The 12,325-nt window shown below is 34.6% G+C and overlaps 1 protein-coding gene across 2 annotated transcripts in view; it reads left to right on the top strand.

Moving 5' to 3' along the window:
• PKN2 (protein kinase N2) overlaps positions 1 to 12,325 on the top strand; it is a 140,498-nt gene that overhangs the window by 63,547 nt on the left and 64,626 nt on the right. For both annotated transcript variants that reach the window (XM_046004623.1, XM_046004613.1), the window contains exons 3-6: positions 1,797 to 1,951; positions 10,881 to 10,998; positions 11,318 to 11,463; positions 11,552 to 11,765. In XM_046004623.1, coding sequence (XP_045860579.1) covers positions 1,797 to 1,951; positions 10,881 to 10,998; positions 11,318 to 11,463; positions 11,552 to 11,765 — 633 coding nt within the window. The remainder of the gene's footprint in view (positions 1 to 1,796; positions 1,952 to 10,880; positions 10,999 to 11,317; positions 11,464 to 11,551; positions 11,766 to 12,325) is intronic.

Here is a 12,325-nt window from a genome sequence, read left to right as displayed (position 1 = left end):
CATTTGTGAGCTTGTTCAGAAAAGTTGTCTATACTTAATATTCATTTTGAAAAATAAGAATATGTCACTTATAGAGTGCCTGGGTGGCTCAGTGGGTTAAAGCCTCTGCCTTCGGTTCAGGTCATGATCCCAGGGTTCTGGGATTGTGCCCCGCATCGCATCGGGCTCCGTGCTCAACAGGGAATCTCCTTCCTCCTCTCTCTCTGCCTGCCTCTCTGCCTACTTGTGATCTCTGTCTGTCAAATAAATAAATAAAATCTTAAAAAAAAAAGAATACGTCACTTATAAAATCAGCTTTTGGAGCAGCTCATTTATAATGTGGGGAATTCAGATACAATAGAAACCTTTCTTAAATTTGAATCTCAGCTAGTAACTGTGACTTTGCCTGTTTCCTGATGCATAAAATGTGGAGAAGTTATTTTAAGGATTAATATGCATACATATACATATTTGTGTGTGTATAATTATTATATATGTAAGTATGCATACATGCAGAGTCTAGTATAGTTGTTTACAAGGTTTTTAAATGGTAATAAGGCAGCATAGCACAGCACTTAGTAAGGTAGACTTTGGTATGGAACTGACTTGCTAGATATATGACCTTGGGCCAGTTTCTTCACCACTCTGTGCCCTAGTTGTTTTTTGTGTTTTTTTTTTCCTATAATGTGGGTGCAGTGCTCATTACAGGGCTGTTTATGAGGATTGATGAGTTTATAGAACCCTTACGTCAAGACTTATACTTTGTAGCATAGTATATAAATGATAAAATGCTATTTTATATCCATAACTAGAATAGCACCTGCATTTTTGCAAGTTAATTAAGAAATTATGTTGAATTGTCTTTAAATTCATGAATTTTTTTAAAGGTCTATAAAGCCAAATGTAAAATATTCATTAAAATCAGTTAGTCATACCATCTTTTATTGCACTTAACCCTGGAGCACAAAGGTTAAGTAACTTGCAGTTCAGACAGTTTTCCTGTGATTGCCAAGTTACTTATAACTAAACTAGGTTTAGTACTCTAGTCATCTAAGTTGTTTTTTTATAAGCAAGTGACCTAAGGTAGATAAAACACAAAATGATGAACTTCACTATGAAGAATTTTAGTTATACAGTAAAATTAGAAGTGTTTCAACAATAATGGATTAGCCATAATAATTAGAAGTTTCTGTTCAAAGTTATTGTTTTTATTTCAAAGTAGAAGCACCACTGTATGCTTTATGAGAAACCATGGACTTTATGTTTTAGATATACCCCTATCAGCAATGTAGTATCAATCAATCAGTGTCCTTGAAACCCTTTCTGTTGTGATTGAACATCCTCCTAGTAGAAAACAAAATGTGAAGTCCTTTATGTATATGTTTAGGTTATTACTATAAAGAATGCTGGCATTATATTCTATTTACAAATAATTACTTCAGAGGAATCTGTATAATGTTTAAATATGCCTTCTTCTTTAACCAATCAGGTATTAAGTAGAGATTTAGTACAATTGTTGAATAGATGAGTCAAATTATTTTATTTAATTGAAACATAATAGTGTTGGGAAGATTTTGGGGCAGTGATCTAATTCAGTTTCAGACTCAGTGTATCCCTGGCAGATGATCCTGCAACTCTACTTGAATATTTTCTTGGCTTGAATTCTTGTATTATCGGTAAGCATAGGGAGATTCCATTTAGGTGACTTTAAGCTCATCTCAAACCCTATAATTCTGTATTCTTTGAGAATATCAACTTCTAATTTTAAGCAGCAATTGGTCCTAGTAAGTAATTTTTACATACTATTTAATTTACAGATTGCCCAAGGACTCCAGATACTCCCAGTAGTGACCCTCGTTGTTCCACTAGTAATAATAGATTGATGGCCTTACAAAAACAATTGGATATAGAACTTAAAGTAAAACAAGGTGCAGAGAACATGATACAGATGTATTCAAATGGATCTTCCAAGGTAAGTACTATAAATGTAAGTGTATACAGCCAGTCCGCATTATTTGCATATTCCATATGTGTGAATTCACCTATCTGATAAAACTTATTTGTAAACCCAGCATCTATACTTGTGGCGTTTTCATAATCATTTGTGGACATGCACAGAGGGCTGAAAAATGTGAGTTGTCTGATGTGCGTGCTCAAAACTGAGGTCAGACAAGGTGCTCTACCTTCTTCTTTAAGCTCTTACCCTGTAAACAAGTATCCTTTTTATGGTCTGTTTAGTACCACAGTTTTTGCATTTTTGTGCTTACTGTGATTTTGCTGTTTAAACGTGTATTATTATGATTTCTAAGACCATTTTAGCTTCTAAATTTGGAAGTATTGACAATAAAACAAGTAAGAAACAATAGTTTTTAAAATAATATTTTTAGGGGTACCTGGGTGGCTCGGTTGGCTAAGCGTCTGCCTTCAGCTCAGGTCATGATTCCAGCGTCTTGGAATTGCTTCTCCCTCTACCTGCTGCTCCCCTGCTTGTGAGCATGCTGTCTCTCTCTGTCTCTCTCTCTGACAAATACATAAATAAAATCTTTTTTAAAAAATATTTTAAAAATAACTTTAAATTGCTTTAAAAATTACTTACTCCTACTAAAACCAGTTGAGAAAAATTTTGCTCTATGAGTAAAGGGTACACAGGAGCTCTCCATATTTGCAACTTTCTTGTGAATCTAAAATTGTTCTAAAACAAAAGGTTATCTTTAAAAAATTAAGACTCTAGGGGTACCTGGGTGGCTCAGTTGGTTAAGTGTCTGCCTTTGGCTCAGATCATGGTCCCAGGATCCATGGTCCCAGGGATGAGCCCCACATCAGTCTCCCTGCTTCTCCCTCTCCCTCTCCCCTTGCTTGTGTTCCCTCTCTTGCTGTCTCTCTGTGTCAAATAAATAAAACCATAAAAAAATTTTGACTCTAATATTAGTTTTCTAGCACTATAGACGGGTTTTTAGGAAACAACAAATGGAAAGACAGGACATTCTAGTGGGAGTGATTATTTGGAGTAGAGCTGTGGGTTCTTTTGGGAATCTGGAATGGGCATATAATTCCTAATTGAAAATCATCTCATGGGGAGCAGTTGATACTAATAGGAATGTGTCCTTGTTCTGCGGTATAATGTAGAAGAGAAAGTGTTGGGAACCACTAAACCGATTGTTTTAAAGGTTCTTTCCAATCTAAGATTCTGTAATTTTATAATTTCCATAACGTCTTATTAGAAAGGTGGACTTATAAAATTTACCTTGGTATTCTCAACTAATTTAAAGATTTTGCCTCTGCAAATTAATGTTTCTTTCATATTTTAATAGATATTTCCTAAGTAATTTCAGAATAAAAGTTGTTAGGTTGTGTTTTGATTTTGTTTTGTTTTATTTAAGAACTTGAAATCGGGGCTGGGGTAGAATTTAACTTGTAGCTATGCAACCTGCCCACCGACCCACCCAAGGAAATCTGGGAAGATACAGAAAAGAGAGAAATGTGTATATATTAATAAGTAAGATTTTTAAAAGTTTAATAATGAAAATTATTAAATGAAAATTATGAAATTTTGAAATTATGAAAATTATGAAAATCTAATAATGAAAATTAGATTATATGCCATATTGCAAATGAATTTTTAAATTATTTTTAGAGAAAATATTTGTTTTCTACTTGATATATTACTTATATGATATTTAATAGCATATTTTATTAACTTTGAACACTCATGGGGTGGTAGTTTTTTCCTGTGTTATTTTTAGTGTTGACCTTTAGTTTTGAACATTTTTCATTTTTATCAAATGTTATTTTGGGCTTTTTTTGTTTTAAGGAAAAACTATGGTGTTGGAACTGTGAATGCATTATATTATGCTGGGTGTTTTAAAATTAAATTTATTCAGGAGCATATGGGTGGTGTAGTCAGTTGGTTGTGCCAGTGACTCTTGGTTTCAGCTAAGGTCCAGAGAACAGGGTCTGCTTGGGACTCTCTCTCCTTCTCCCTCTCCCTCTGCATGCTCTCTCTCTCAAATAAATAAGCCTTAAAAAAAAAAAAATTAAATTTACCTAGCTCCCACCCCCTGGAGTAAGTTTTTTAAAAACAAAGTTGATGGATTAGATTGAGAGGTTTATGGGCCCTTTGACATTAAAGCAAAAGTGAATGTGTATGTTGATAGATGGATGAATGAGAAGGCCATATGTTACATTCTTAAATGGTCTGTAATTGCCCCACTCCACTCCCAATATGAACAGGTTTATGGAAATATTGAAAGTAAAATAGATAACTTATAATAACCACAGGTCCAAAATGAACAGAACTGTGAGCATCCTACTAAAACAAGAGATAATTTTCCACTAGCCTTTTATTTTTTTAAAGATTTATTTATTTGATAGAGAGTGAGTGAGTGAGTGGTGGGGGACGGAGAGGGAGAGAGAAACTTTAGCAAACTGTGCTGAGTATGGAGCCTAGTGCAGGGCTCAGTCCCACAACCCTGAGATCACAATCTGAGCTGAAACCAAGAATCATATGCTAAACCGACTGCACCGCCCAGATACCCCAGTAGCTTTTTATTTTTAATTAGGAGATTTATTAGTTTGAGAAGGGATCATGTAGAGAGGTTCAGCTGCTAAGTCTCTGAGATAGACCTGCTAGTTATTTCTGTCTAGATTTGGTCTTGTTTTCATTTCTCATCTTTAAACTTCTCATTGGGTCAAAGTGTATCTCTGTGAGATTAGGGAAAATTATAAATTGTAGTTATGTGGAATATTAATTTGTTAAGGACTTAACAGTTTGATAGCTATTCTGCTGGACTCTGGAGTATAAATGTAATAAAGTTAATGCCTTATAACATAATAGGTACTAACAGATAACAAATACCCACTTTCAAAAGTTCCACTCTCCAAAAAAGAAGTATCACATGTAAGTAATTACAGTGTATAATAGTGGTACGTTCAAGTTACTTTAGAAACAGTGGATAAGAATCACTTAACTGCCAGAAGAAATCATTAATCAATATGAGATTTGAGGGATGATTTGGAATTTAAAAGGGAATTACTTTCTAGGTCAGTAAACCCAGGAAATACAGAATAAGGAACTGTTTAATAGCATGGCTTATTCTAAGGAGTGTAAGTGCTATTGTATGGCTGTAGCAGAAACTCTGAGCTTATTTCTTATCCAATATATCTGAAGTAGGTAGAATACACTTTTAACATTTGCAGTCATCTTCAGTGGAAGGCCATGCCCTCAAAACAAATCTCAATCTCCAGAAAAGCACATTTATTTTTGGGAAAAGTCTTCTAGGTGATTCCAACAAGATTTTTTTTTTCCCCTGTTCCCCACCAGTAGAGCTTTAAGTGAGTGAGGTGTAGTGAGAGGTATAGCATTAAGCAGTTGAGATTCTATCTTATAAGATATATGGAGCTACTGAAAGACTTTTAGCAGAGTAAATACATGATCAGATTTGAAGTTTAGAAAGTTCGCATTCATCTTTCTTAGACTTGAAGAATTCATTAGAGAAGGGCCAGGTGTATAGGCAGCAAGTTTAAATAGGCTTTTGTAGGAGTCCATGTTAAACATGCTTCATTCCTCTTGTAACAGCAGTGAAAGCAAAGAAGACAGAGTCAAGCTATTTTGGTAGAATAAATATGTGGTGTCTTGATATGAGAAAGAAAGAGTTGAAGATGATTCTTAGGTTGGTTATGTAGGCAGATTGGTGAATGATAGTGCCCCTTCACACAGATAGGTAATTCACGATGGGGAGCAAATTTAGGGTAGGAGTAATGAATTCATTTTCTTGGTAAAAATCATCTCCAGGATCTGGTTATTATATTCTTCATAACAAAATTACTAACCTAATACACATTATAGCCAGAGTTGTCCTTTCAAAACCCAAGCCAGATATTTTCAACTCATGTTTCAAAACCTTCTGTTGTCTTTCTGGCAAGCTTAGAACAAAATCCTTATTGTGGCTTACAAGTTCATACATGACTTACCCTGGCTACCTTCTGATTTTATCCTTTAAAACACTTAAATTCTCTCTTATTACACTCTAGCTATATCAGCTTCTTTGCTATCTCTTGAACATACCAAGCACACTCTTACCTTAGAGGCTTTGCATTTACTGTGTCTCTGCCTCGCTGTCTCCGCTCAAGTACTTTTCATGGGGCTTTTTCTTTCACTTCATTACAGTCACTGCTAGATGCTAATACTTCAGCAAGCTCTTTACTATTTTCCTGTATAAAATATCAGCCCCTGGAGCGCCTGGGTGGCTCAGTGGGTTAAAGCCTCTGCCTTTGGCTCAGATCATGATCCCAAGGTCCTCAGATGGAGTCCCACATCGGGCTCTCTGCTCTGCGGGGAGCCTGCTTCCTCCTTTCTCTCTGCCTGCCTCTCTGCCTACTTGTGATCTCTGTCTGTCAAATGGATAAAATCTTAAAAAAAAAAAAAAAAATCAGCCCCTGTCTCTCATTGTCTCTTTCATTGCATTACTGCTACCTGAAATTATAATTTACATAATTTCTTTATCATCTTTATCAACATTAGAATGTAAATTTCTTGGCTCTAAGTAACACCATTGGTTTTCAGAATAATCTGAGGGCTTCATAAGACATGTTGAAGAGATGTTTTCCATTGATGTAGTCAGGTGACAAGCTATTTATTAAAATTTGGGGTTCTTGTTAACCTCTTTAAATGTACCCAAGTCTTTTCAAAACTTTTTCTCATTTGAAAGTATCTGATCATCTATTCTGGCCTCACTCTCCTCAATGGTTCTAGTCTTGATATAGTCCAGTCTCATCTGTATTAACAGCCCATAAAACCTTTCTGGATTTCCTCAGCTAAAATTGATCCTATCTTCCTTTGAATTTTCTTTGACTTTAAACATTCTGATACATACAATAATTATTTGTATCTGTTCAGTAAAATTACAGGTTTTTAAAGGCAGTATCCTAACTGATTAATCTTTGTATTTTCACTGGATGTGACCACAATTAATACATGTAAAGTAAACCATAAATATATGATGGAAAAATAAAGATAATGATTGGTTTATTTATTTCTGAAATCTGTGTGTGATGTAGTTTATCTGTTATAAAGGTTCCACTATGACTTGCAAAACAGTGATGGTTATTTTTTATAAAACAAAATATTATATAGTTGGAAATACAAAATTTTTAACTTAAAATTTTAAAATACTGTGCATTTAAAATATAACAGGCATTGTAGAATGCTAATTACCAATAGAACCATATGAAATTACTATCTTTTTAGTTCAAAATTAGTCAGATATTGGCATTTTCATATGATTCAATCTAACATACATAAAAATCTTTCCAAAGCCTTAACATAAAGGCCAGTATTTCTGTAATTCCTAAACCAGTTTGTATACTTTAGACCTACCTTATCTCTCGTTTTGAATATATTAGGTGCTCAGTAAAAAATCTGTTGAATTCCTAGAAGCATAAAACTGACTATAAAAATTTATTGAATGCTGGAAAGCATAAGACTGCCATGTAGTAATTGTAAATCACCTGTGACAGGTAATACCCAGTGTCAGTTTTAAAAGCTTTCATCATACTTTGACATCTGTTCAGATCTTCCAGAAGTCTGGGAAAAGTCGATTAATTTTAAAATGAACTAATGCTCTTCTTTGCATGTTGAATTGAAATAGTTAAGAAAGGTTTTCCAGGGGTGCCTGGGTGGCTCAGTGGGTTAAAGCCTCTGCCTTCAGCTCAGGTCATGATCCCAGGGTCCTGGGATTGAGCCCAGCAGCGGGCTCTCTGCTCAGCAGGGAGCCTGCTTCCCTTCCTCTCTCTGCCTGCCTCTCTGCCTACTTGAGATCTTTGTCTGTCAGATAAATAAATAAAATCTTAAAAAAAAAAAAAAAAGAAAGAATTTCCAAAGAAGTAAATGACAGAACTGCTGTCTTCTGTCATGGTAATAAAAATAATAAAAGGAGTAGCTTAATCGAAAAGCATAGTATTATACAGTTTGCTTAATATTTATACATTTATACTAGGACTTCGTTATCTTAATAATCATTTTTATTACTCTAAAAGAGAACATTTTAATGCCAGTCAAGTGCTAGGCAGTATGATTTTAGTTGTATCTAATGCTTACAAATCTCCATGTTTTAGAGAGTGGTATCCCCATTTACATAATTTCTGCAAGAAACCTAAAGTTTGTGGAAGATAGGTAACTAACCCAAGGTTAAAAATACATTTAAGACTTGAACCCCGGTCTGTCTGATTGCAAAACATATTTGCCTCATTAAATTAGGAGCTTTGGAATACTAAGTTTTTCCTCTTACTCCAGTGAGGTCTCAAAGAAATAGAAAAGCTATTTTAAATCTTCGTTTTGTCTGATGTACCTAATACTGGAAAGGAATAATGAAAGTAAAAGTAAAGTATTTTCATTTTAAATCTGGAAGGTGAATAGGTATATTCTTTTTTTTTTTTTTTAAGATTTTATTTATTCATTTGACAGACAGAGATCACAAGCAGGCAGAGAGGCAGGCAGAGAGAGAGGAGAAAGCAGGCTCCCGCGCGGAGCAGAGAGCCCAATGCGGGGCTCAATCCCAGGACCCTGGGATCATGACCCGAGCCGAAGGCAGAGGCTTTAACCCACTGAGCCACCCAGGCACCCCTGAATAGGTATATTCTTAAAAGCATATATAATTAGTCATAACCAAACACCAAACTCAAGCAAGTATTTTTAATGGTAAAGCAGAATTAACAAATACAGTGTGTGTTGTGTGTGTGTACTTCATGGTGTAAATTGATATTTAAGAGATATTTAATTTGGTATTTAATTTACATATAGTAAACTCTGCTGCCCAACTCCTTTGGTTTAAAATCTAAATATTTAATAAGAATGAAATCTGACTAGAAGATCTTTCCTAAATTGACCTTAGGAGCAGGAAAGAAATGGTAGAAAAATACGAAAATAAGTTTGCAAACTGCTTTTTCTTCCACTATATATTAGCCAAACTAGTTTGGTATTTATCATAAAATATGTCAGCTCACTTTCTGTTTTTCCTTATATAATGTCGTCATTGTCTGTCTCACCCCACATCTTCACCCTCCCCTTTTTTCAGTGTCATCATATACTTGTGTGTGTTTTTATTGAAATGATGCTGCACATCTGATGCTTGTCTCTAGCTTCTAGGCTTGAACTCTTCCAGAGAATATAGGTTGATTGTATCCTATTTTATTTCCAAACCAGTACTGACTGCCTTGGTGATAAAAGTAGAGATGCCTAAATAATAAGCAAAAATTAGCCTTTCTTATGAATAAATGTTTCCTAACTTGATGCATAGCTTTATCATTTCTTTTTTTGTGGATTGAAAACCACTAGACTTTGACAACTAATATAACTAACCAGGAGATGGTATTAACTTCTGCTACTTGTTACATATGAAATTTTTGGAAGAAATTACTGTTTTATTTTCTATGGCTGCTGCAATAAATCATCATAAATTTAGTGGCTTAAAATGACATAACTTTATTATTTTACAATTTTGTAATTGAGAAGTCTCATAGATCTCACTGAATTAAAAATCAGGCTTTGGCAGAACTGCATTCCCTTCTGAAGGAGGTGGAGGATAATTTGTTTCCTTGCTCTTTCTAGCATCCAGAGGCTGCCCACATTTCTTGGCTTATGACCCTCTTCTCAGTCTTTGAAGTCAACAGCAGTGCGTACAGTTCTCACATTACTCTGCCCTCTTCTTCTGCCTTCTCTTCTACATTTAAGGAGCCGTGTGATTACTTTGAGTCTACCTGGATACTCCAGGAAATGATCTCTGTATTTTAAGTTTGGGCAATTAACAACCTTAATTCCATCTGCTCTCTTAGTTCTCCTTTGCCATGTAAGGTAACATTTGTAAGGTTCTAGGATTAGGACATGGACATCTTTGGGTGAATCGTTATTTAGCTGACCACAGTTCCAAAAATGGTGAGTTTTTGTGACTCTCTGTCAGTAAGCATTTATTGTTATTGAAACTAAACTGAAGAATGATAGTAACATTATTTCATGTAATTTGCCTTTCTTGAAGTTAAAAGAAGTAAAAGAAGGTGTACTCACTATAATTTCCTCTTACTTTATTGAGACACTCTTACTTTTTGACATTCAAGAATTTCAAGAAACCTTTCTCGTTATCTCACCAATGTTGACAAATGCTGTTTCTTGTTTCCTTTCTCAGATTTATCACAGATACCATCTATGATTAGTTAGTTTTTAAAAATTTGCCTACATATGTGAAACACCATAAGATTGTAACTGTATTGTTATGAGAGAGGAAGAGGTTTTCAAAAATGTTCAGGCCTAGTCACTGAGGCATCTCTGTCATGTACAGTGCTTCCGAGTATGAGAATTACTGACCATGGTCTGGGAAAATTCTTTATATTTTATGTAAAGCATGAAAAGAGAAAATTACAAATGTGAATTTGGAGTTTTTTAAAACAGTAGTAAAATTCACTTGCTTTCACTCAAATTATCCTAATATATGGAGTTTTTTTCTCATTCATAGTGCTAACAGTTTGGTGGCTTTTTTAAATAAATGTATCTACCGGTATATCTATTTATATTTAAAATAAGTATATCTACTTATAAGTGTTCTTTTTTTTTTTTTTTAAGATTTTATTTATTTATTTCACAGACAGAGATTACAAGTAGGCAGAGAGGCAGGCAGAGAGAGGAGGAAGCAGGCTCCCTGCTGAGCAGACAGCCCTATACAGGCTTGATCCCAGGACCCTGGGATTATCACCTGACCCGAAGGCAGAGGCTTTAACCCTGAGCCACCTAGGCGCCCCTACAAGTGTTCTTTTAACTCTGTTTTTCACTTGCTGATAACCATTTGATCTTACTTAGGAGCTATGAAAATGTTTTGTCTTTTCACCTGCTTACCTTTTCAAACTTATTTTAATAGGATCGGAAACTCCATGGCACAGCTCAGCAATTGCTCCAGGACAGCAAGACAAAAATAGAAGTGATACGAATGCAGATTCTTCAGGCAGTCCAGACCAATGAATTGGCTTTTGATAATGGTGATGGAATAGAGATAAATTGTCATTCTTATTATTATGGGCATGGTGCTTAATAAATGTTATGTAGGAGAGAAGCAGTGGTTCAAAGTTGAGGAGCAAGCATTATGTTTTTTGATGTTTAGTTTTTATCTTTGAGTTTTGATGGCTAAAATGGAAGGCTTTTTATTTCAACATTGTATCTATGAAGTATTACTTGAGTGTTTATTGACTTAATAAGTAACTTTTAAGTCGTAGGAAATTTTTTTTTCATGAATTTTAATCACCTCACATGAGAATACCAAATAAATGGTTCAATTGCATTTTTTTTTTCCCCCTCTAGCAAAACCTGTCATAAGTCCTCTTGAACTTCGGATGGAAGAATTAAGGCATCATTTTAGGATAGAGTTTGCAGTAGCGGAAGGTGCAAAGAATGTAATGAAATTACTTGGCTCAGGAAAAGTAACAGACAGAAAAGCACTTTCAGAAGTAATTTTAAATAAATATTTTAACTTAATAAATATATTATTCAAAGAATGTAATTATTTAGATAACAATTGTCTTTTCCCTGTTCAAGGCCCAAGCAAGATTTAATGAATCAAGTCAGAAGTTGGACCTTTTAAAGTATTCATTAGAACAAAGATTAAATGAACTTCCCAAGAATCATCCCAAAAGCAGTATTATTATTGAGGAGCTTTCACTTGTTGCATCACCAACACTGAGTCCACGTCAAAGTATGATATCCACACAAAACCAATATAGTACACTATCCAAACCAGCAGCACTAACCGGTAGGTTGTGTACATCTCCTAATTATTTTTGATGCCTTTTTCTGTGTCTACATCTGGTCTGGTTTAATAAATGAATAAGAAAGTATGCACAGATTTTTAAAACATTGTGATAATTTATACATCACATAAAATTTATTATTTTGACTATTTAAAAATATACAATTCAGAAGTATTTATTTACAGTGTTGTGTAACCATAACCACTATATAGTTCCAAAACATTTTCATCATCCTAAAAGGAAACCCTGTACCCATTGAGTAGTTACTCCCCATACCCCCAGCCTCTGGCAACCACTATTGACTTTCTCTCTGTGTAGATTTGTCTTCTAGATATTACCTTTAAGTAGAATTACATAATTTGTGTCCTTCCGTGTCTGGCTTCTTTCACTTAGTGTTCTAGTCTCAAGCTTTGTTCTTGTAGCATATACCAGTATTTCATTTCTTTTTATGGTAAATAATATTCCTTTGTATGTGGATCTATACTGAGTTTTGTTTATCCATTCATCAGTGGGTGGATATTTGGGTTGTTTCCACCTGTTGACTGTTGTGAATAGTGTTGTT

The sequence above is a fragment of the Meles meles genome, chromosome 1 (assembly GCF_922984935.1).
Source record: "Meles meles chromosome 1, mMelMel3.1 paternal haplotype, whole genome shotgun sequence".
NCBI lineage: Eukaryota > Metazoa > Chordata > Mammalia > Carnivora > Mustelidae > Meles > Meles meles.
This window is presented reverse-complemented; position numbering and strand designations above follow the sequence as displayed.